The 26,877-nt window shown below is 36.0% G+C and overlaps 1 protein-coding gene across 3 annotated transcripts in view; it reads left to right on the top strand.

Annotated features, from left to right (window-relative positions):
- Positions 1–26,877, top strand: part of ARHGAP20 (Rho GTPase activating protein 20) — a 140,150-nt gene that overhangs the window by 77,990 nt on the left and 35,283 nt on the right. The window contains exons 3-7 of one of the 3 annotated variants that reach the window (XM_007172979.2): positions 838–1,002; positions 8,770–8,919; positions 22,075–22,116; positions 23,037–23,121; positions 26,201–26,278. In XM_007172979.2, the coding sequence (XP_007173041.2) occupies positions 838–1,002; positions 8,770–8,919; positions 22,075–22,116; positions 23,037–23,121; positions 26,201–26,278 (520 nt within the window). Of the gene's footprint in view, positions 1–837; positions 1,003–8,769; positions 8,920–22,074; positions 22,117–23,036; positions 23,122–26,200; positions 26,279–26,877 lie in introns of those variants that run through there. The other 2 variants (XM_007172980.2, XM_007172981.2) reach the window with 2 other exon arrangements.

Below are 26,877 nucleotides of genomic sequence, written 5' to 3' on the forward strand. Positions count from 1 at the left end.
TAGCACGGTGGGGAGTCTGGGTCAGAGAGCTCCAAAGGTAGTAGCGACTTGGGTCTTATAACCACAAGGCTCTGTCTTATCAATGGCTAGCAGGTGTGGGTGTAGTTTTGTGGAGTATACAAAGCAGGCAAGCTATAAAATGGTTAAAAATCTGCTTGTTTTGGGTTATTTTTTAAATAATTGGGTGTATAAAAATGTTAGTTTAGTTCCAGCAGACTTTGGAGCTAATGGATCTCAGCCTGCAACAAAGAGATAAACAACTTGAGCCAATACATAGAGGCCGTCTTCATCTAATTAATATAAGAACTGAAAAGGGATAAGAGGAAGTGTTTTGGAGTGATAATAATGTTCTATATCTTGATAAGGGTTTAAATTACACAAGTGAATACATTTGTCAAAACTCAGAAAATATACATCTAAGAATTGTGCATTTCATTGTACATGATATGCATGCTGAAGTATTTAGGGGGAAATGTACTGCTGTATGCAGTTTTTACTGAAAAGTCAAAAATAGGATGGGTTAATTGAGAGAGAGTTAGATAGGTATCTGATAAAGCAAGTACAGTAGAATTTTAATGGTAGAATCTAGTTTGGGATATACATATGTTTATTATAAAACTTTTAATTTTGCTTTTTGTTTAAAAAATTTTATAATAAAATATTAAGGACTACCGTGTGGAGACAGACTGAGGGACCTGTTAGAAAACTATGCCATTGCATTAAAAAAATTATAGAGCTTTATATTTCTTGACCAAATTTAACCTATAATTTTTTGTAGAAACTCAATCCTATATTTGATCATTTGACTAAAGATCTGTGGTGTTTGATCTGTTACAGGGAAAGTCCTTCTGCTAACGTGGACACATGTGCATTTCTGTCATCATTTTTGTGCTCCAATAGGACTCTGTTAATTGATGGCCGGGTAGAACTGAAAAGAGGTCTGCAGAGGCAGGAGCGACATCTTTTCCTGTTCAATGATCTGTTTATCGTGGCCAAAATCAAGTAGGTATACTGGACACTCTCTCCTGGTTATCATAAAATTGCATTTCCACCAACAAAGGTAACCTTTCTATTCAATGTTCACTGTAAGAATATCTGGCCTCTGTTACCATACTAATATCTGAAGTGAGTTTTATGTTTGTTTTGTTTTGATTTGGTTTTGAAAAGATGTTGCAATTATTTATTCATTCAACAAGTATTCATTTAAGTCCCACTCTGTGCCATGCTCTGAATAAATAAAGGGGATACGGTGAAGAATGTGATGGGTACAGTCCCTGCTTTTTGATGCTTTCATTCTAATGTGTGTAGGGAGAAATGACAAATTGTTCTTAATGCTGTGAAGAAAATACGGTGAAGTGAAATATGGGATATATGTTAGGTAGGTATAGTCGGGGGGAAAAAATCAATGAAGAATGAAAAACAACTAGCCATTCAGATATTAGGAAGATGGGTATTCTAGGCAGAGGGAACAGCAGGTACAAGGGTGGTAGGGAAAGTTTGGCCCTTTGGAGGAGTTAAAAGAAGGCCAGCATAATAAGCAGGAAGAGAGTAATATAAATTGAGATTGGAGAAATAGACAAGGATCAAGTTATCAGGACCTTTGTGGGCTGCATTAATTATCTATTAATTATCTATTGCTGTATAACAAATTACCCCAAAACATAACAGTTTATGATTACAAACGTCTTATACATTTTCTCTGAGTCAGGAATCTGGGAATGGCTTAGCTAGTGGTTCTGGCTCAGGGGCCCTCATGAGGTCGCAGTCAAGCTGTTGAACCAGGGTTATAGTCATCTCAGAGCTTAACTGGAGAGAATCTTGAAACTTCCCAGATCACTTATGTGGATCCTGGCAGGCCTCAGTTCCACAATGGCTGCTTTCCAGAGTTCTTCTCCATGTAAGTTTCTCCACAGGGCTGCTTGTAACATGGTATTGTTTCCTTCAAAGTGAAAGATCCAAGAGAGTGAGGAAGAGAGTATTAAAGGGAGAGAACACCTAAAATAGAAGCTGCAGTCTTTTATAACCTAATTTTGAAAGTAGCATACCATCATTTCTGATGTAGGCTATTGGCCACACAGATCAACCTTGGTACAATTGGAAGGGAACTACAGAAGAGTGTGAGTATTAGGAAGCTGGGATCATTGGGAGCCATCTTGGAGGATGGGTACCACAAAGGCTATGATAGGAGTTTGGATTTTATTCCAAATGGTTTTAATTAGGGGAGTAGAATAATGTACATATTTTTAAAATATTGTTCTGGCTATGATAGGTAATGGATTAGAGGACAGAAAAAAGTAGAAGCAAGGAGACTGGACAGGAGGTTATTGTAGTAGTCCCGATGAGATATAATGAAGACTTTATCTGGGGAAATGGCAGTTAAAGGAAGGACGGAGACTATTTGGAATATACTTTAGAGGTAACCAAAAGAATTCACTTTTCGCTCAACACTAAATGCCAGTGCAGTTATCATCCAACCTAGAACACGATAGTTACAACTTGCTCCATCCCCCATTCTCACTGTTTATGAAACATCATAAAAGAGTAGTTTAACAAATCCAATCTCATCAAAGAGATTTTTTGTCACTAGAGAATAGTAAACTTTTTTCTGCTATCCGTACCCTCACACCTAAGTTATGCCATGTCACAAATAAGATGTGGGTGGGGGAGGAGATCAAGATTGTGGAGTAAGAGGGTGCTGAGCTCACCTCCCCCCACAAACACATCAAAAGTACATCTACATGAAAATAAATTCTCACTGAAAACAAACTGGAGACTGGCAGAAAGACTCTTTGGCAACCAAGGCTGTAAAGAAAGATCCACAGGGAGTCAGGAAGGAAGGGAGGAGAAGCAATCAGGTCAAGACTCACATCCCTAGGAAGGGACAGAGAAGAGGAGGGAGATATCATGGGCTTGCAGATCCTCCCTGGGGAGGGAGGGGTTTGAACCACATATTGGGCACCCCAGCCAGCACTAGGAAGACAAGTCCCCTTAGTTGGTTTGAAAACCACTGACTGACAGGAGGGCTGTAAGAAACCGAGACTCCACCCATGAAGAAATGGACACACTCTTGCTTACTCCCAAAACAAGGCAGAGGAAGCAGATTAAAACTGCCCAGGGCTTTGACAATAGTGAACACCCCAGCCTCGCCTCTAACTCTGGCGCAATTACCAACTAAGATGAAGGCTAATGTTGCCGAGGCAAGTGAGCACTTGCAGGGGATGGAGCCAGCTCAGACCCAGCACTGCAGTTAAATGCGGCAAAGGTGTTTATTGCTGGCATTCACAGAGGGCAGCAGATCAGGAGCTGTCTGAAGCTCTGACTGACATGCTGGAGCCGTCCCAGCGTGCGCCCTAGCTGCGCCAGGTGCCTGCTCCAAATCCCTCTTGCTGCATCGCTACTCCCCTCTGGGGTGAAGGTACCATGGCTGGGAGAGGGGAGAGTGCATACTTAGAGGAACAGAACCAGCTCATATCTGACCCTCAGGGCTTCTGCTCCAACAGTATGGACCTGACCCTGCCACAGATAGGGTGGTGATAGCTACTGAACATAAGAGAAGCTCTAGTTTACACCTGGCTCTGGCTCTAGGCCTCTGTCTCCAGCCCTACCTCTCACCAAGGTGATAGCTGCCAACACACCCTGGGGGAAGATATGACCCACGCTCAATTCAGATCCAGCTCTCCCACCAAAGCCACTGAGAACACACATACTTGAATAGGAATACTCCCACACAAGGACACTGCTTCAAGACTGGGATAGGTAAGTATTCACCTAATTTCATAGAGACAGAGAAAGTTAAACGAAATGAGAAGAAAGAGGAATTTGTTTCGAACAAAAGAACAAGAAAAAAACCCTGAAAAAACAACGAATGAAACAGATAAATAACTTATCAGATAAAGAGTTCAAAGTAATAGTAATAAAAAAGCTAATTGAACTTGGGAAAAGAATAGATGAACACAGTGAGAATTTTGACAAGGAACTAGAAAATATAAAAAGTACCTGTCAGAGCTTAAGAATACAATAACTGAAATGAAAAACACTCTAGAAGGAATTAACAGACTAGATGATACAAAAGAATGCATAAGTGATCTAGAAGATAGAATAATGAAAATCACTAATCAAAAAGAAACTGTAAGACCACATCAAGCATGCTAACATTTGTATTATACTGGTCCCAGAGGAGAAGAGAGAGAGAAACGGGCCAAAAAGGTATTTGTGGAAATTATGGCTGAACATTTCCCAAACCTGAAGAAGGAAACAGATAACTAGGTGCAGGAACTATAGAGAGTCCCAAACAAGATGAAACCAAAGAGACCCACACCAAGACATACCACATTAAAATGGCAAAAGTTAAAGATAGACTTCTAAAGGCAGCAAGGGAAAAACAAAGTGTCATGTAAGGCAATCAGCTGATTTTTCTACAGAAACTTTGCAGGCCAGAACAGAATGGCATGATATATTAAAAGTGCTGAGAGGGAAAAACCTACAACCTAGGTTACTCTACCCAGCAAGGTTTTCATTCAGAATTGAAGGACAGATAAAGAACTTCTCAGACAAGCAAGAACTAAAAGAGCTCATCAGTACTAACTTGACCCTAAAACATGTTAAAGGGTCTTCTCTTAGTAGAAAAGAAAAGGCTACAACAAGAAGTAACAAATTACAGAAAAGGAAACATACAACTAATAAAGGAAAATATACAGTAAAGGCTGTGGATCAATGACTTAAATAAGACATTATGAAGTCTAAAGGACAAAAATTGTAAAAATCAACTATAACTAAAATAAACAGTTAAGGGATAAATATGAACTTGTGAAATAGGACATCAAAAACACAAAATATGGGGGAAAGAAGAAAAAATGTAGATTTTTTTAGAATGTGTTTGAACTTAAATGACTATCAGTTTAAAACAAGTAGATATACGTCAACATATATGAACCCCATGGTAATCACAAATAAAAAAACCTACAATAGATACACGAAAACTAAAAAGAAAGGAACACAAACATTCCACTAAAGAAAATCATCAAACCACAAGAAAAAAGGAAACAGAAGAAAAAAAGGAACAGAGAGGAAAACAAAAACACCAGAAAACCAGTAACAAAGTGGCAATAAGAGTACCTATCAATAATCACTTTAAATGTCACTGGAAAAAAATACGTCAAAAAACATTGATTGTATTAAAAAGTCCAAGATCCATCTATATACTGCCTACAGGAGACTTACTTCACAGCTAAAGACACATACAGCCTGAAAGTGAGGGGATGGAAAAAGATATTTCATGCAAATGGAAAAGACAAGAAAGCTGGAGTAGCAATACTCATATCAGATAAAGTAGACTTTAGAACAAAGGCTATAACAAAAGACAAAGATGGGCATTAGGTAGGGATAAAGGGATCAATACAAGAAGAGGTATTATACTCATTGACATACATGCACCCAGTACAGGAGCATCTAAATATATCAAGCAAATGTTAAAAGAGAGAAAATGTTAAAAGGGAGAAACTGACAATAATACCATAATAGTAGGGGATGTGAGCACCCCACTTACATGAATGAACAGATCATCCAGACAGAAAATCATTAAGGCAACAGTGTTCTTAAATGGCATAATAGACCAGGTGGACTTAATAGATAGCTACAGCACGCTCCAACCAAACCCAGCAGAATACACATTCTTTTCAAGTGTACATGGAACATTCTCCAGGATGGATCACATACTAGGCCAGAAAACAACGTGTCATCAAATTTAACAGGGTAGAAATTATATCAAGCATCTTCCAATCACAACTGTATGAAACTGGAAATCAATTACAAAAAGAAAAATGGGAAAGTCACAAACATGTGGAGACTAAACAACATGCTACAAAAAAACCAATGGGTCAATGAAAAAAATCAAAGAAGAAATCAGAAAATACCTTGAGACAGATGAAAGTGGAAACAGAACACTTCAGAGTTTATGATATGCAGCTAGAGTGGTTCTGAGAGGGAAGTTTATAGCAATACAGGCCTTCCTCAGGAAACAAGGAAAATCTCAAATAAACAACCTAACCTACCATCTAAAGGAGTTAGATAAAGAACAACGAAAGCCCAAAGTCTTTCTTTCTTTGGCTAAGGTATTTTATTTGCTCCATTTTATGCTGAATGTTGACAATGTTTGCCTAAAATTGTTTTGAGTTTATTGTCGTTCTTTTCCATACTGAATTAGAGCAAGTATTAAAGCTGGATGCGACCTTAGGGACCACTTTTGATATTCATTAGAAAGCTGAATTAAAAGTTATTTTTCCTATAGAATTAGGGCTTTACATTTTTTAAAAACAATGTTTATGAGCATCAGAGTATTTAGAAAGAAGCTGATATTATCTCTGTTAATAGCCATAGAGCACCTATTTGGAATTTACTAAAAGGAAATGAAAGTAGTTATTTCATACCCTCTTAAGCCATCACTATTCTCATATTTTATTTCCTAAACAAATAGGGAAGTAATGATGAATTCTGTGTAGGTCAAAAAGATGAGGAGAAAAAAAGTTCTGATTATTAATTCATTACCAGTAGAATTACCATCAGATACTTGTGGAATATACCATATTCTCTACCCCAAAACGTATTTAATAGACCATCTCCATCTTAGAATGAAGGGAAATCTCTCTAGAATCCTGTGTATTTCAACGGTTCACTGGAATTCATACTTTTAAATTTCCATTGGAATAGTCTAATACTGTTAGAAATTGAGAGTGAAAAATCCGAAGATACACACTGACCCTAATACTATCCATCTTAATATAAAGCTTTATTGGAATACTTGTTTTAAATATTTTTAAACAAGTACCTCTAGCTTTATGGACATAAATGTTCATGAGATTTCTCCCCTACTTCCATAATAAACAGTCCCATCAGAAAGCCTTGTAGGTAAGGAGATTTGAAAAAGTAAGTCTTAAGATAGTAAAGCTGAAGGAAACTTCATGGATACAAAGTCACCTCCAGGTGCTTTGTAAGAATGGCTATATCCAGGGCTTTTTATAGATATCTAATGGTTATGAGCATAAACAAGCTCAAGAGTCAACCCTGCTCAGGTTCGGATTCTAGCTCTGCTAGTTAAGCTGTTTGACTTTTGGCAAATTACTTAACCTCCCTGTGACAACATTTCCTCACCTCTAAAATGTTTGAGGATTAAACTTAACAATTTGTGTAAAGTGTTAACAGTGACTGGCAAATGGTAAGTTCTCAATAAATATTGGCCATTAGAATGGAAGTATTGTTTACACTTTTGGACAGTTCCTTGTTTTTTGTATAATGAGGTGGAAATCTTGGTACTTTATTGATCTAGGGAAGGAATCGTTGGAATGGCTTTTTCCAAATCAATAGGTATACAAGTTCCCACATGGTATATGAAGTATCTAATATAAAGAGAGGCCTGCATTAAAAAGCTCAAAATGTATGAAAACAGATATGGAAACATACTTTTCCTTGGAAAAGATTCATAGTTTCAGTTTTATATTACCTAGATAGCTGCCATCAAGAAATAAGATTTTTAAAAGAAAAAAAAAAGAAGTAGGATTTTACTTTTTAAAAAATTGAATGATTTATAACAATAGGGTGAAAAATACTGAAATGAAATATAGAATGAAGGCATTGTGCCTCAAGGCACTTTTCTATTGTACTTATATTGTGTGCCCTACAGGAAGCATAGATGAGGCTTTGAATCTAGATTATTCTTCATGTATAGTTCCTGAAAAATCCCTTTACATTTTATAAATCCTACTGAAGAATTTTAGCTTTAAATGTCCCATGAGGAGTTTTAGGGATACTTCCATATGAAGCATCTTTGATTTCATTTTAGCTTTTAATGTTTCCATAAATGGCTCTGAATGATAGGAAGTACCAAGGTTTCCCTGGGCATTCTCTTTATCCTTACCAGTGCCTTCTAACTCTTTAAATCTCAGGTCCATTATGAGCATTAAATCTGTAAACTAGGTCAAGAGATAGGATAGTGTCAATATCAGGGTTGTAAGGGGGATTAGATAGAAATTGTCAAAAAGCAATTTCATTGCCAGCTTAAAAGTAAATCACCTTCTCTGTACCCAGAGATAAATATTAATTGTATCAACTCTACTTAAATATAATACTTCCTGGCATCTTTTTTTTTTTTTCAGCTTAGTTTAGGGTCTATTTTTAGGCTACAGCTTTTTCAATTTTAGCCAAAATATAAGGGGAAATGGTTTAAAAAGGAAATTTAAAATAATCTTTGCTTCTAAAGACTAGAAAATCATAACCACTCAGTTGGAAATGCATTGTAAATTTCTCTAATTAATTCCAGTTTATATTTTTAGTGCATATAAAGTGAAATTTTTATAAATATTTTAATAAATAATGTTTATGTTTAATCTTTTATTCAGCCACTCAAATATTTTTGGAAATAAGCAAATTGTAAATAATAAAAAAATTAATTTTTTATAACAGCAGTAAGTTTAAAATTAGGTTTTTGATCCAAATGCAATGCTCAACGTATAGAAAAATAAAGTTGCCAGTTTATGGCTATTTGCTGCCATAAATGCAGGCATGAGGACCAATACATCAAATGTTTCAACGGCCTTTTTGGGCTAAGGTAGCCAAATGTTACAATTTACTGTGGTAGGCACTGAAGGTAAGAAAAATGAATAAAACGTTCTTTGCCCATGATTAGTGAAAACTGTCCTCTTATCACAAGTATAGAAGTTCTCATAAAATTTAAGAAACAGAATAACAAAAAATCCTGTCTGGTTTTTATCTTTCTAGATATAACAACAACTTTAAGATAAAAAATAAAATAAAATTAAGTGACATGTGGACGGCAAGCTGTGTGGATGAAGTGGGAGAAGGCAACACCAATGCCCTGAAATCCTTTGTCTTAGGCTGGCCCACAGTGAACTTCGTGGCCACTTTCAGGTGAGAACCATAGCTTGTCCTGTATTCACATGGGTTAGCTACTGTGAAATACAGTCAGCTATGTAATTTCTAGGATGGAGAGAAAAAAAGTTAATTCAGTTTTGTTCCCCTAATTTTTTAAAGAAAAATATTTTATTCTGATTGATCTATTCTGTTTTGCCAATAAGTTCATTTGTAGTCTGAAGCCAATAACTCATCTTTTGGCACACCCCCAATAAAGACACCTATATGCCTTATGTTTCTCCCAAAGAGTTTTTTATTAAAATATGTGAAATGTAATGGTAAATATTGAGAACTCTTGGAATCATTTACCTTGGTTTAAGCTGTGATTTTTAAAGGGGCTACTGAAACACCTCAAAGACCATGGAAGAGGAATAGAGTGGTCAGAGCTCTAGGACCCCCCCTCTCCAACATCCCCTTCCCTCATGTTTAAGTATTTTCTTTGTATATTGAGCTTTCAAGTTGGCTTTTTAAACCACTGAAACAGACCTTTTACTGAAACAAATTTTATAAAATACCCCAATTAAGCTTGAATAACTGGTTTACACTCCCAAATTTCTTAAAAACTAGTTTTTAATTATAGAAATAAATTTAATGTCATGAAATAATGTGCTTCCTAAACTGTACATCATGTTCTAATTTGCTATCTATAGAGATGTGACAATCAAAAGCAAATTTATGACTCAAGGAGTGAAAGTCAGTTTCCTAAGACTCACTCCTTGGCTGGGATGGAGTTGGAGAATGTACAAATAGAGAATCTTTGTGCTCTTATCTGAACGTGCTGATTGGCACTTTTCAGTTCAGAGTGAGCATACCAAAACTCAAACTTATGATTTTGAACGATTGCACCCTCAAGTCCAATATTTGTTTTACACTTAAAAGAGCTGGTCTTTATTTCATGCACACATTTTTCTTTCTACTTCTCTTCTCACTACCATCAAACTCCTCAGGCACCATCCTAAAGCCAAATAACTAAATGTTTTAAGCTGTTAATCTTCTAATAAAGGAAAGGCATGCCATTAAATTCTATTATGCACTATTGGCCTACCATAAGATATTAAGAACTTATTTGGAAGAAACATGTATTTGTATCATTCTCTGCATATCTTCTTTTCTATGACAGACTTCTCTAGATATCAATTCCTATTGTTTAATCTTAGAGTTTACAGCTGAAAGGAAGCGATTTCAAGTGAGGGATGGGACTACATGACGTCTTTAATCAAGGAGTTTCCATAAAACTTTTTTAAGAAGAAGGGAAAATGTAGAAACAAGTTTTGCATACACTGTAATTCCTCAAAAAGTATAGTACCTTAACTGAATGATTAACATCACTAGTGATGTTGTGTGAGTATCATCTATGCTTTGATAGAATGTAATGAGGAGCAATTCACTTCTGTGGTATTTCTCCCCCAAACCCATAACCCCAGTCTAATCCTGAGAAAAATATCAGACAAGCCCAAATTGAGGGATGTTCTGTGGGGTTACCTGACCAGTAAGCCTCAAGATTGTCAAGGTCAGAAAAAAAACAACCAGGAAAAGACACAAAAAAGGTCACTAAGGAGACATAATAGCTAAATGCTATGTGGAATCCTCGAATGCATCCTAGAATAGAAAAAGGACATTAATGGAAAAGCTGGTGAAATCTGAATAGTCAATAGTTTAGTTAATGGTAAGGCACCAATATTGGTTTCTTAGTTTGACAAATGTGCCATGATAATGTAAGAGGATAACATTAGAGGAAACTAAAACTAGGTGTGAGGTATACAGGGATTCTCTGTACTCAATCTTTGCAACTTTTCTGAAAATCTAAAATTATTTCAAAATTAAAAGATTACTCTTAAAAAAAGTAGTGTTGAAGAGTTTGGACTCTGGTACGGCAGAGTGAGGTCTTAACAGACTGACCACTCTATAGATAACAACTGTAAACTCTGAACAAAACACAAACAACAACTCTCTGAAGGTTCTGGAAAGTGAACAAAAGTTGGCAGATTTTGGAGAAGAATTGAAACTTCTTTTTCTTTGTAATTTTATTATTTATTTATTTTTGGCTGTGTTGGGTCTTCATTGCTGTACGCGGGCTTTCTCTAGTTGCGGCAAGTGCGGGCTACTCATGTTGCAGAGCGCAGGCTCTAGGCACGTGGGCTTGCCCAGTAGTTGTGGCTCGCGGGCTCTAGAGCGCAGGCTCAGTGGTTGTGGCATACAAGCTTAGTTGCTCCGTGGCAAGTAAGATCTTCCTGGACCAGGGCTCAAACCCGTGTCCCTTGCATTGGGAGGTGGATTCTTAACCATTGTGCCATCAGGGAAGCACCGGCACTGGGCAAGTTTTCTGTTTTTAAGGCATTATTAGCCTGAGGAAAGGCTGCAGTCAAATCATGGTGCAGAGCAACTAAACTGATGAAAACCCAGTCTTTCTGGGCTGAAACACCAAAGTACAGAGTCTGGGTCAGCCACAGCCACAGGAACGTGAGGGAGGAAGTATCAAAAAGAAGAGTATCAGAGAAACGAAGCTCCAAATTTTTTGTTTAGACTCTGCGTAAGTCTCTGGCTGAATGCTGAACCACACATGCGTGGAACAGACTTTAAAGGAGCTTGAAGCTAAGGCTAAAAGAATTGAACTGAGGTGCTGCTCAACACAGGTGAAATAGAGTTTGCAGCTTGAATCTAATAAAGTTAGTTGTCTGTTAAAACAAAAACATCATTATTTTGCAAATATAACAAAACTCAGAGTCTCTAAAACACAACATTTATAATGTCTAGAATGTAATCTAACATTTTTTAACATATGAAGAACCTGAAAAGGAAAAAGATAACAAATAGAAGCCAATCCTGAGATGATCTATTTGTTGAAATTACTGTAAAAGAACTTTAAAGCAGCTCGTACAACTGTGCTCAGTAGGTAAAAGGAAAAGCCAATTGAAATGAATGAAAAGATAGGAAATCTCAGCAGAGAAATAGAAAATATTTTTTAAAAGCCAAATGAAAATTCTAGAACTAAAAATTGTATCTTAAATTTTTAAAAATTCCCTCTGTGGCTTTAGTTGCAAAATGGAAATGAAAGAGAAATGAGTCAGTGAAATTGAAAGTATATCAATAGAAATTGTCCACTCTGAGGAAGAGAGGAAAAAAAAGATTTTTTTAATGAAAAATACATCAGAGACTTGTAGGAAAACCAAAATGTATAACATACATGTAACGGGAATTCCAGAAAGAGGAGAGACAGGGAACGTGGCAGAATAAATAATGGTTTAAAAACCTCCCAAATTTGGTGAAAGACATAAATGTAAGCTCTGTGAACCCTAAATAGGAGTAATGTGAAGAAAACTTCACCTATTCATGTTATAGACAAACTGCTATCAACCAAAGATAAGAGAAAATCATGAAAGCAGCCAGAAAAAAACAACACATTACATATAGTGGAACAACAATTTGCCTCAACACATTACATATAGTGGAACAACAATTTGCTTCACTGTGGTTTTTTTCATCAGAAATTATGGCTGTTTCAGAGGTCAGTGAAATGACATCTTTAAAGTGTTTAAAGAAGACTCATTAGATTGATCAAGATGGCAGAGTAGGAGGATGTGGAGTTTACCTCCCCCCACGAACACATCAAAAATACATCTATGTGTGGAATAATTCTCACTGAAAACTAACTGGAAACTGGCAGAAAGACTTCTGTACAACCAAGGCTGTAAGAAAGATCCACACATAATCAGGTAGGAAGGGAAGAAAAGTGATCAGGCCGGGATCTTGCCACTGGGAGGGGACTCAGAGGACAAGGGAGATTACACAGGCAGAGACCTGCCCTGGAGAGTGAGCAGTTCAAGCCACAGATTGGGCATTCCACTCCCGGCGTCCTACACAGGGGAGACCAACCCCCTTGGCTGGTTGGAGGACTGCTGGAATTAACAGGAAGTCTGTGGAAAACTTAGACTCTGCTTGCACACGTGCCCACACTCATACCCAGAAACACACACACACACACACACACACACACACACAAGTTGGCTTGCCCCTGAGGCAGGTTGGAGAGGGCCGATAAAGGATCACTCTAGTGGCTGCCAGTTTCCTGTGACCACCTCAGTGTGCGCCTCGGCTCTGGCAGAATGAACGCTCAAGCCCCACTTACTCCATGTTGCAACTCCCCACTGGAGCAAGGGCTGCCATGACTAAAGACAGGGCTTGGACCACCAAAGGCAACTTGGTCCCGGGGTGGCATCTGGGTGGTGTGGCAGTGTCCACTGTTGGTACTTACTTAAGTAGTGCATCAGAAGCAGCCCAGAACTCTATACAACAACCAGTTCACCACTGCTCATGCCCCAATATATGGAGAGAGTTCACATGGACCCCACTTGCCCTGCAGTACAGCTCCCCAGTGAGGTGGAGAGGAGGGAGAAGGACAAAGGGAACTTGGACCCAAGGCTGCCTATGAGCAGATTAAGGAAAATAATTGCAGATTCCTGCACAGGCAACAGATTAGAGACAGCTCAGATATATGTCTGAGGCCAACATTAGCCAAGGGCCAACACGGGGTCCCCTTGCATCAGCACTGCCCCCTCTGGAGCAAGGGTCCCAGTGCTTGGAGAATTGAAAGCACACACTTAACGGGAACAGGGCCAGCTCAGGACTGAATCTCAAGGTTTCTGCTGCAGCAACTTGAGACCTACTGAGCCGAGAGGAAGTCCTGCCTCACACGTAGCTTCAGCTCTAGCCTATCCATCTCCAGCCACACCCACTACCAAGGCTATAGCTGCCAACACACACTGAGGAAAAATGTGACTTGCATCCACATCAAATCCAGCTCTCCCACCAAAGGCACCAGGCACACACAGTCTGTATAGAGATGCTCCCACATAAGTACACCAGTTCAAGATTATCATACGTAAGTGTTTCACCAAAATTCATAGAGGCAGAGAACATTAAGCAAAATGAAAAGGCAGAGGAACTGGTCTCAATTGAAATAAGAGAAAACCCCTGAGAGAAATAAATAATGAAACAAATAAACAATGTATCAGACAAAGAATTCAAAGCATTTATAATAAAAGTATTAGCTGGATTAGGGAAAAATAAATGAACACAGTGACAGTTTTTAACAAGAATCTAGAAAATATGAAAAGACCCAGTTAGAAATGAAGAATTCAATAACCAAAATAAAAAACACACTAAAAGGAATAGCAGACTATGTGACCTGAAAGATAGAATAATAAAAATCATCTGATCAGAACAGAAAAAAAAATTTTTAATGAGAAAAGTTTAAAAGATCTCTGGGGTAACATTAAGCTTACCAACATTCACATTATAGGAGTCCCAGAAGGAAAAGAGAGGAAGAAAGGGATTGAAAACATATTTCATGAAATTATGGCTGAAAACTTCCCAAACCTGAAGAGAGCACCAGATACCCAGGTACAGGAAGCACAGAGGATCCCAAACAGGACAGGAAGGAGTGACATGATGTATTCAAAGTGCTGAAAGGGAAAAACTTTCAACCTATGATACTCTACCCAGCAAGATTATCATTTGGAGTCTTAGGAGCGATAAAGGACTTCACAGAAAGCAAAAACTGAAAGAATTCATCAGTACTAAACCTACCCTAAAATAAATGTTAAAGGGTTTTCTCTAAGTGGAAAATAAGTAAGAATCTATATAGGAAAGGGAAAATTCCACTGGGAAAGGCAAATAATAGTAAGAACTGAGGATCAACCACTTAAGTAAGCTAGTATGAAAATAAAAAGACAAAAAATTGTAAAAGTAGCTATAACTACAATAAACAGTTAAGGGATAAACATGAAAATGTAAAATATGACATCAAAAACAAAATGTAGGAGGGGGAGTAAAATATATAAATCTTTTAGGATGTGTTTGAACCTAAATGACTACAGTTTAAAATACGTAGATGTAGTTGTAGGTCAACATATATGAACCCCATGGTCAACACAAATCAAAAACCTACCATAGATACTCAAAAACTAAAAAGAACACAAGCATACTACTAAAGAAAATCATAAAACCACAAGGGAAGAAACAGAAAGAGAAGAAATGACAAGAGAAGAACTACAAAAACTACAAAAAACAACCAGAAAACAAGTAATAAAATGGCAATAAGTACATACCTATTAATAATTACCTTAAATGTCAATGGACTAAATGCTCCAATCAATAGACGTATCTGGCTGATTAGATTTAAAAAAAAAAAAAAGCAAGACCCACCTATATGCTGCCTACAAGAGACTCACTTCTAAGCTAAAGACACACACAGACTGAAAGTGAAGGCATGGGAAAATATATTTCATACAAATGGAAAAGACAAGAAAGCTGGAATCTCAATACTCATAGCAGACAAAATAGATTTTTTAAAAGGGTATAACAATAGACAAAAAAGGGCATTATTTTATGATAAAGGGATCAATAAAAGAAGAGGATATTATACTCATTAACATATATGTACCCAATACGGGAGCACCTAAACATGTAAAGCAAATATTAAAAGACATAAAGGGAGAAACTGACAGTAATACAATAATAGTAGGGGATGTTAACACCACACTTACATCAATGGACAGATCATCCAGATAGAAAATAATTAAGGCAACAGTGGTCTTAAATGGCATAATATACCAGGTGGACTTAATAGATAGCTGCAGCACACTCCAACCAAAACCAGCAGAATACACATTCTTTTCAAGTGTACATGGAACATTCTCCAGGATAGATCACATACTAGGCCAGAAAACATGTGTCAGCAAATTTAACAGGATAGAAATTATATCAAGCATCTTTTCCAATAACAACTAGAAAACAATTACAGAAAGAAAAATGTGAAAAGCACAAATACTTGGAGACTAAACAACATGCTACTGAAAAGCCAATGGAACAATGCTAAAATCAAAGAAGAAATAAGAAAATACCTTGAGAAAAATGAAAATGGAAACACAACACTCTAAAATCTATAGGATGCAGCAAAAGGAGTTCTAAAAGGGAAGCTTATAGCAATACAGGCCTTCCTCAAGAAACAAGAAAAATCTCAAACAACCTAACCTACCATTTAAAGGAATAGAAAGAAAAGAACAAAGAAAGCTAAAAGTCAGCAGAAGGAAGGAAATAGTAAGGAACAGAAAGGAAACAAATAAAATAGAGACCAAAAAAAAAATAGAAAAGACCAATGAAACCAAGAGCTGGTTTTTTGAAAAGATAAACAAAATCAATAAACATTTAGCCAGGCTCACCAAGAAGCAAAGGGACAGGACCCAAAGAAACAAAATACGAAATGAAAGAGGAGAAATAACAACTAATATCACAGAGATACAAAAATCATAAAAGAACTCTGTGAACAGTTGTCCAACAAATTGGCAGCCTAGAAGAAATAGACAAATGTCTAAAAATATACAACCTGCTAACAGTGTATCAAGAGGAAGCAGACAATTTGAGCAGGCTGATCACTAGTACTGAAATTGAATTTGTAATTTTAAAAAACGTACTAGCAAACAAAAGTCCAGGACCAGATGGCTTCACAGGAAAATTCTACCAAATATATAAAGAAGAGTTAATTCCTATCCTTCTCAAACTATCCCAAAAAATTGAAGAGGAGGGGGCACTCCCAGACTCATTCTACGAGGCCACCATTACCCTGATACCAAAACCAGGCAAAGACACTACAAAAAAAGAAAATTACAGGCCAATATCTTTGATGAATATACATGCAAAAATCCATAGCAAAATATTAGCAAATGGAATCCAACAGTATATAGAAAGAATCATACGCCATGATGAAGTGGGATTTATTCCAGGGACACAAGGATGCTTCAGCATTTGCAAATCAATCAGTATGATATACCACATTAACAAATGGAAAGATAAAAATCACATCATTATCTCAATAGATGCAGAAAAAGCATTTGACAAAATTCAACATCCATTCATGATAAAAACCCTCATCAAAGCTGGATTAGAGGGAACATATCTCAACATAATAAAGAGCATTATGACAAACCCAGAGCTAACATCACATTCAATGGTGAAAACCTGTTGTTCCTCTAAATTCAGGAACAAGACAAGGATGCTCACTCTCACCACTTTTATTTAACATAGTATTGGAAGTCAGTGCCACAGCAGTCAGACAAGAAAAAGATATGAAAGACATCCAAAGTGAAAGAGAAGAAGTAAAACTGTCACTATGCTGATGACATGGTACTATGTATAGAAAACCCTAAAGTCTCCACCCAAGACTATTAGAACTAATAAATGAATTCAACAAAGTTGCAAGATATGAGCTTAATATACATAAATCTGTTGCTTTTCTATACACTAATACTGAACTATCAGAAAGAGAAAGCAAGAAAACAATCCCGTTTAAAATCACATCAAAAAGAATAAAATGCTTAGGAATAAACTTAACCAAGGAGGTGAAAGACCTATACACTGAAAACTATGAAACACTGAAGGAAATTGAAGATGATACAGAGAAATGGAAAGATATCTCATGCTCTTAGATTTGAAGAATTAATATTGTTAAAGTGACCATACTACCCAAAGCAATCTACAGATGTATTGCAATCTGTATGAAAATACCCATGATATTTTTCACAGAACTGAACAAATAATCCTAATATTCATATGGAAATACAAAAGACCCTGAATTGCTGAAGCAACCTTGAGAAAAAAAGGACAAAGCTGGAGGTATCACCCTCACAGACTTCAAACTGTACTACAAAGCTACAATAATCAAAACAGCATGATACTGGCACAAAAACAGATACATAGATCAATGGAATAGAAGAGAGAGCGCAGAAATAAACTCACACACCTACAGTCAGTTAATCTACAACAAAGGAGGCAAGAATATACAATGGAGAAAATAAAGTCTCTTCAATAAGTGGTACTAGGAAAACTGGACATCTACATGTAAAACAATGAGATCGGAACATCCCCTCATACTGTATACAAAAATAAAGTCAAAGTGGATTAAAGGCCTAAATGTAAGACCAGAAGCCATAAAACTCATAGAAGAAAACATAGGCAGAACACTCTGACATAAACAGTAACAATATTTTTTTGAATCTATTTCCTAAGGTAAAATAAATAAAAGCAAAAATAAAGAAATGAGATCTAATTAAACTAAGAGCTTTTGCATAGCAAAGGAGACCACTGACAAAACAAAAAGACAACCTACAGAATGAGAGAAGATATTTGAAAATATGATCAACAAGGGGATAATATCTAAAGTATTTAAACAGCTCATGCAACCCACTATCAAAAAAACAAACACCCAATCCCAAAATAGGCAGAAGACCTGAATAGACATTTTTCCAAAGATGACTTACAGCAGGCACATGAAAAGATGCTCAACATTGCTAATTATTTGAGAAATGCAAATCAAAACAATAATGAGATATCACCTCACACCTTTCAGAATGGTTGTCATCAACAAGAACACAAATAGCAAATGTTTTCGAGGATGTGGATAAAAGGGAACCCTTGTACACTGTTAGTGAGAATGTAAATTGGTGCAGCCACTGTGGAAAACAGTATGGAGGCTCTTCAAAAAAAACTAAAAACTACCACAGGATCCAGCAGTTTCACTCCTGGATATATATACAGAAAAAAAACGAAAACACTAATTCAAAAATATACATGTACCCAATGTTCATAATGGCATTATTTACAATAGCCAAGATATGGAAGCAACCCTACTGTCCATCAACAGACGAATGGATAAAGATGTGGTGTATATTTACATATACATACACACACACACACACACAATGGAGTATTACTCAGACATAAAAAAGAATGAAATTCTGCCATCTGCAGCAATGTGAATGGACCTTGAGAATATTATGCTTAGTGATGTATGTCAACAAAAGACAAATACTGTATAATATCACTTATATGTGGAATCTAGAAAGTAAATCGAATGGATATAGAAAAACAGAAACAGACTCAAAGATACAGAAAACAAAGTAGTGGTTACCAGTGGGGAGAAGGAAGGGGGGAGGGGCACGTTAGGGGTATGGGATTAAGAGATACAAACTACCCTGTATAAAATAAATAAGCAACAAGGATATATTGAACAGCACAGGGAATTATAATTATTATTTTATAATAACTCTTAATGTAATATAATCTATAAAAATACTGAATCACTATACTGTACACCTCAAATATAATACTGTAATTCAACTATACTTCAGTTAAAAAATTAAGTATTTAAAGAAAAAGCTTTCAACCTAGAATACTATATCTAGCAAAAATGTCCTTCAAAAATATTTTTAAACTCTAAGAATTTATCACCAGCAGAACTGTACTACAAAAAAATAAATGCTGACAGAAATTTTTCAGCCTGAAGTGAAATGATATGAGAGAGTGGCTCAGATCTTTACCAAGGAGTAAAGAACATCAGAAATCATTTATATATCAGGAAATATTAAGAAAATCTACTTCATGATCACTTTAAAATGCTGTCAGGCTAACAGCTCAAGAAGCAGTCTTTCATAGCCAGTCACTCTAATATCTATAAAGAAACAAAAATGTGGACTAATAGCTTTGAAATCTAAGACTGACAATCAACTGTCAGAATCTGTAAGGAATTCCCAGTTAAGTCAGATTGGGGGAAGAGCAGCCAATAAATGTGAACTTCCCATGCTTTACCTTTGGAAATGGGGTAGATAGCACATCTTGAAAAAGGCTGAAAGGAATGTCATATCTCTATCACTACTTGGACCCTGATTCACAAACCTAGGATCTATATCTGTCAGAAAAATAGGAACTGGACCTTAATTTTAAGATAACTATACAGTAAAATGGGAACGTTGTTTAGAAGATACAGAAAGTATTTAGATCTGACGATGATCTATCTACAGGAAGAATCAGAAGAAAAATATTTTAAATTAGGTACCTAGTATGAATCCTATTCTGCAAACTCAGGTATGCAGCAAAAGCCTGTTTATGTATAGATCAAATTAAAACCTACCTTGAGCCCCCATTTTGCCAGGCTTTTAGGAAATTAAATTTTCTTCTTTACTGGAACCCCTGTTTTCTTAGGGTAGAACCAGGATATGGGAGACTTCTGTGATGTCTTCAAAACAGATGAAAAGTCTGACCTTAAGTCTCTTTGTGGCCACTGCTGACATTATCTCTGCTATGCCCAGAGTTGTTCTTTGACATCCGAGATGCTCTGATTCCTTGCCACTTGTGGGCTGCAGGTATCTTAGCTGATGTAAAAACCTTGGTGCCTACGAACAAGCCTCCCCACTTGCTCCTTATAACCATTTCCTCTGGGGACTTTCTGTTTCTTAGGCACCTCAACTGAGTGACATATGGTTCCCAGCTAACTCTTAGGGATAACAGACTCTATCTCCTCCCAAGTTAGAGGGAATCTTTCCAATCTGTCTTACCCTTTTTCTTCCTCTAAGATATACTGCTTTCTTCTCTACTGGCTCTTATCATAGGTGTTTATTAAACTCAGAGCTAACCTTGATTTTGGAGTACTTCCGTTTTTAGTTCTGTAAAAATGCCTGAGATGAATAATTACTAAGGAAAGAGAAGCCCTGGATTCTTGCATAGAGCAGGAGATGGGGAAAATACAAGAAGATTACCAAATCAATGTCAATGAATTAACCTGATGCACTTCATAATTTGTTTATTTTAAAGTAATTGTACACTACATATTCAAACAATGGAACACTATACAGCAATGAGAATGAACAAGCTAAAACCACATGCAGTAATATGGATGTCTCACAAATATAATGTTGCATGAAAGAATCCAGATACAAAATAGTACATACTATATGGTTACATTTATGTAAAGTATCCAAACAAACAAAACTATTCTATTTTGTTAGAAGTCAGTATAGTGGGAACTAGTGCCTGAAAAGGAACACAGGGAGACCTTCCAAGGTGGTTTTCTGTTTCATAATCTGGGTGCTAGTCACATGGGTGTGTTCAATTTGTGAAAATTCTTCAAACAGTACATTTAAGCGTTGTACAGTTTATGTGTCTTACATATCAATTAAAAGTTCAAAAAATACTAAGTGTTTAAAGGGGTAATTTTCTTTAATTGCTTTGAAAAAAGTTTTAAGGTCTAAAGAAAACTCATCTATTTTTCAACACAGATTTTTGCTAAATAAGTGTAATATTTGACATAAATGAACCTAGAAAATCTTCTGTTTATGAAAGGAGAAGACATCAAAGATTGTAAGGAGTTGTGAAAGATGAAAATTGGTCAGTGACAAAGGAGATATAATGCACTTTCTGATTACCAATTCTGGGAGATTGCTTATGGAGAAAATTGCTAAGCTACAAAGAAACAAATTACAAATATTTGTTAAGTATATTTTTCTGGAACAGGAAAATAACTAGGGTTTCCAACTTCTTTGAGAAGATTAGAAACATGATTTTAAAGGCTAATGAGCAATAAGGCCATATAGAAATAAACTTTATTTTTAACTTTAAGAATTAAATGCAGCAGTGACTTCAGCAGTAAAATTAATAATAGTTATTTAGTTGTTAATGAATTGATCTTAATCAGAGGATTATAGTCATTAAGAATAAGTTCTGTGAACTCATTGGCTAAATTATAGTTCTGCCACATGTATAGAGAAATAAGTGTTTCTTTTCCTGACCACCAACTGGTTTCTGGGCCAAGATATTTCCGTCGATGTGCCAGATTTCTCCTTAACCTCTTTAATCTCAAATGAAGCATATTTTCTATTTGCATGGCACTTAAAACTACAAAAACACTCTGAGATAATTAGCCCAGTTTTACAGATGTGGAAATCGAAGCTTAGCGATGTTAAGTGATTTGCCCATGATGATATACCTTGCATATATTTTTGAAACAAGGTGTTTGGATCCCAAATCAAGTACGCTTTCCACTCTCTGGATACCACTTGTAAAAGAGCCATAAAGTAAGAAAGTAGGTCTGTCTTGGATCTGTCCAAGAGGTTTTAATAAAACTACGCTTAACTGTGTAGTTCTGCCTAATGGACATTTTCACTTCAGGGTTCTTCAGAACACAATCATGCCAGGGTTGCAGTTGTGTACACCCACATCAATAACAACAGGCTGTTGATATTTCGTTTGGATTGACAATCTTAATTTGTTAGAAATAAGTATTTTATGTGGTTTAATTTTGTCTCCCATTTTCTTTCATTGTAGTTCTCCAGAACAGAAGGACAGATGGCTCTCTCTCCTTCAGAGGTATTTTTTCCAGTATATGTATATATATATATATTTTTTTTTAATCTTTAAGTTGTAGTTGAATGAATTAAATTTTTCTCTGCAGAGATGTGCCCCAAACGATCCCCCTTTGCCTCAGTAGAAATTGTTCATTTGTCCTCAAAATAAGCTGTTTAGACTGTACACTAACAACTACTTACTGTAAATAATGTTCTGTCATTACATGTATTTCTTTCTTACTAGGAAGGAGAACACTGAGGTCTGGTTAGATCATTCTAGACAGAAATTAGTCAGTAATCTCTCCCATCTCTTTCGGTGTCTCCAACCTACCATGTGGAGCTAACAGTTTCCTCAAAGCATGTATTAAGTTTCCATACATGGAGGTTTTCTGCTGAGGACCTCAAAATTCAATTATTTTCCCTACCTTTGAGCATTCAGACTAAAATGGTCAATTGAGGTTCATCTCTTATTCCCATAGTCCTTCCCTGCTCTCCCTTCCCAAGCATGGAGACGACCAAGATATATACTGCACTGGAGAGCTCAATGAGAAATAAAAGGCCATTGTTTTGGTTTGGTCTAGTAAAGTATTATATATGCTCCTGTACTTATCACTAAGATTCTGGGCCTGTCCAGAGAAGGTAGGGAAGCTTTGAGGATAAAACACCACCCAGAGGTGCCTTAACCCGACTGTACTTCTCAAGCCTCAGTTGAAATGGATCTCCTCTTCTTTTTTGTGCCCATGCCTAATGTCCTGAGAATTTTTCAAAATTCTCTTCCAACCCATAATGTAATCTGACTTTGCTGAGTCTCTCCATCTGTCTTTTTAAAAATAGCATATAAGTATATTGAAAATAATAGCAAAATAGATTGATTTAAAAATAAGCCATTGGCAAAATCCATCTGACTCAGTGTTGTTTTGGGTTGTTGTTGCATTTGATTAGATACATCAATCTAGAGAAAGAGAAGGACTACCCGAAGAGCATTCCCCTCAAAATCTTCGCCAAGGACATTGGGAATTGTGCCTATGTAAGTGTTTCTAAGCCAGAAAATTAAATTCCAAGTCCCTGCATAAGGCAGTACACCATGAATAAAAAGAGAGACAGGCAGGCAGACAGACAGACAGTCTGTGTATGTGCTGTGGAAGGTAGGCATTTAGAAATACCATTATGAGAAAGTGCATTTTCTGGGGTATCTGTGTATCTTTGTTCATATGAAAAGTAACCCTAGAGAAAATGAAGCAAGAGAAATTCATATTAATTACAGTATTTAACATTTACACTTGGAAAGAATATTGCCTGTCAGATGTCTCTTTCCTCCCTCTGGCATTAATGTTTCTCTGGATCCCTTCAGTAGCAGCTGCAGAGGCTTGTAGTAAAGACATTTCCACAAGGAGATATTTCCTATTAGTATTAAGCAATTTTTTCCAACTTCTCACTTCTTAAGTAGAGAGTGGGTTTTGGAAAGTTCTTCATTCTTTGAAGAACTTTGGAAAGTTCTTCATTCAAGTATTGAATTCCTCAGGTTAATAAATGGATGAGCTGGGAGAGAGAACGTTTTTAATGGATCAGCATATTCTACCTCATGGTTTTTATCATTTTGGTCAATAAAGATTAAGTTTGTTTAGCCCTAGTTATTATGTGGAATTTTATGACTGAAATATCATGCCAAGATGTTATCAATGATGCACAAAGTGGAAATGAATATTTTTATGATACTGTGGTTTGCCACACTTCATAGCAGCCCTAGATCACACAGAATAGTTTTGTGTGTGGAAAAATATGTAGTACAAAACAGCTATGTTTTGGGCAAAAGTCATGCAAATGTTCTAACATGAGTGCTAGATGTCACTGCCTGAGGGAAATGCTCAAATGTGTATGCTATGAGACTACAGACATCTTCTGTCGTAAAGTAAAGAGGAAAAAATCACTGTTTTTCTGCCGGCTTTGATTCAGTTGTTATGGCAGTTGGTTACGTTCAGGATTTTCATGGAAAAACCCTTGAATTTTTTCCAACACTTTCAGTGTATGGAAAGTGTGTGCTTGAGAAAGGACTGGTTTTGGAAAAGAAGACGAGATGTGGTTGAATTGGGTGCTCTGTTTTATCACTAGTACCCTGATAATATGTTCAAGTCCATGATGCTATGACACACTGTCCTTTGCTCTCTGAAGTTGTTTTGTGGCAAGAGTCTCCTTTCAGGGAGCCCTGCTTGCAGAGTGATTCCCCCCAGACAGCAGTGCATGTATGAGAAGCATTCTTTATCCTTGGCCTCTAGTTATGCACAACCTGTTAGTGAATTCTGCTAATATGGGAAAAAAATAACCACATTCTCAGTTTTGTCTCTTTATTTTATTTGTTTACTAGGCAAAGAACACTTACCTGCTAAAATTCATTTGTTTTGTCTACCCGAGAGGCATGCAGGAAAAAAAAAACACATTCTATAATTATTATTTTGAACATATATACCTAACATTAAGAAAAATCATTATCTTAGAAACCAGGTACATTGGGAGTGATTATTAGTATTACAGGATAGATCCTTCACTTTACAAAAGACTTTATAGAGTGTTTCTTTAAATTAAATGAAAGGGTTTTCAGACTCAGAAGAAAAAAGCAGAAGCCTTTCATGATATTTTATCTCAAGTTAAAGCCCAGTATGTAAAACATCTCTGCCATTCTGGTAGAAGACAAACACTGAGCCTTCCCTGTTCATTTCTGAGATACTTTTGCTTAATCCTTGGAGCTATAAGGAGCACCATTTGAAATCAGTTAACAAACTTGAGGCAATTTGTCATGTCAAGTAATAGGCTTATAGAGAATAAATACTGTAATGGAGAGATAAGTGATGAGTTATCAGTAGATTTAGCTTAGCTTTATTTTTAAATCATTTTGTTTCCGTTTATGTTACTTATTTGTGCCATTTAAGCCTTATCAGGGACACAGCACTAATTGCTCATTTATCCAATAATTATAATATGTAAAACCTACCCTATGTGCATAGTAAATATTTTTTTTAATTTTTATTTTATATTGGAGTATAGTTGATTAACAATGTTGTGTTAGTTTCAGGTGTACAGCAAAGTGATTCAGTTACACAGTACATATACATGTATCTATACTTTTTCAAATTCTTTTCTCGTTTAGGTTATTACAGAGTATTGGGCAGAGTTCCTTGTGCTATACAGTAGGTCCTTGTTGGTTATCTATTTTAAATATAGCAGTGTGTACATGTCAATCCCAAACTCCCAATATTTCTTTTTTGATAGCATAGCATTGTCTTATATTTAAATAATGTCTATTTAGAGTTCAGTGAACTCTATAGATATCCCGGAATCTCGTTAATTCCATTTCTCTTTCTTGTGAACTCTTTATTTTTAAATAGTAATTTCTCAATGTAGTTTAGCATTTAGCACAGGGCTATTATAGATACCCTATTCAGTGGCAGAGTTGGTAACAGAATTGAGCTTTCTAAAATTTTCCATTTGTTTGCTAGGCTCATTGGTTTTAAGGCCTCTACAGATTTCAGCAATGAAAATCTCAGCAGCCACAGTGCCTGACATACAGAAAGTGCTCAATAAATAGTGGGGTTTTTTTAAAGATGTCTTTTGTAACCATTTCTTATTCTGATTTTACCTGAACTGACTTTACCATACAAAGAAATGAAAACCCACACTGTGAAAACAGTACTCAGAAAGAAATAGAAAGTAATCTAATGCTCTCCCTTTTTTACTGCACAATGCTTAATGGAACTAGTCATGGACATGATGCAGAGGACCAACCTCACTGATTTTTTTTGTTTGTTTGATTGGGAGGGTGGTCCTGTCTCTCTGAAATATATTTATTCTTTTTATTTCTGGCTTAAGTTCTTATATTTTTGAGTCATATATTCTTTATTTTAAGAGGAAGAGATGTTTTATTAAAAGGCATAATATATAATGTAATGAAAGTAAATTATCAAGGGTTTGTGTTCTTCTTAAGTTGTGCTTTACTCTGTCAACACTTGAAATCAGGATTTGCCTATGGATAATCATTTGACAATAATTATTTGTTCACCTGTTTTAAAATTCTTTATTTATAGCTGTATTTCTTATTTCTTTTTTTTCCACAGTCTAAAACTATAACAGTAACGAATTCAGATACAGCAAATGAAGTTATCAACATGTCACTGCCAATGTTAGGGATAACTGTAAGTTACTCTGCTAGATATTCTTAATTAAAAACAAACTTTGATACTTTGATTCTTATAAATATTATCCCTTCCATCATAAGACAGCTGATTATTAGAGATACCAGTCATATTTTATCCCCAGAAATGTAGAAAATAAGGACAGTAAAGTTTTTTATTCTTTTTGAGGGTTTTGTTTTGTTTTGTTTTGTTTTGTTTTTAATTGAAGTGTAGTTGAATTACAACATTATTGGGTTGGCCAAAAAGTGTGTTTGATTTTTTCAGTAACATCGTATGGAAAAACCCAAACTAACATTTTGGCCAACCTAATAGTTTCAGGTGTACAACATAGTGATTTGATGTTTTTATAGATTATACTGCATATAAAGTTATTATAAAATATTGGCTATATTCCCTGTGCTGTACATTACATCCATGTATCTTATTTATTTTATACCTAGTAGTTTATACCTCATAATCCCCTTCACCTATCTTGCCCTTCCTCCTACCCTACAACTCACTGGTAACACTAGTTCTCTGTATGTCTGTTTCTGTTTTGTTATATCTGTTTGTTTGTTTTATTTTTTAGAATCTACATATAAATGAATACATACAGTATT

The sequence above is a fragment of the Balaenoptera acutorostrata genome, chromosome 9 (assembly GCF_949987535.1).
Source record: "Balaenoptera acutorostrata chromosome 9, mBalAcu1.1, whole genome shotgun sequence".
In the NCBI taxonomy this organism is placed as follows: Eukaryota; Metazoa; Chordata; class Mammalia; order Artiodactyla; family Balaenopteridae; genus Balaenoptera; species Balaenoptera acutorostrata.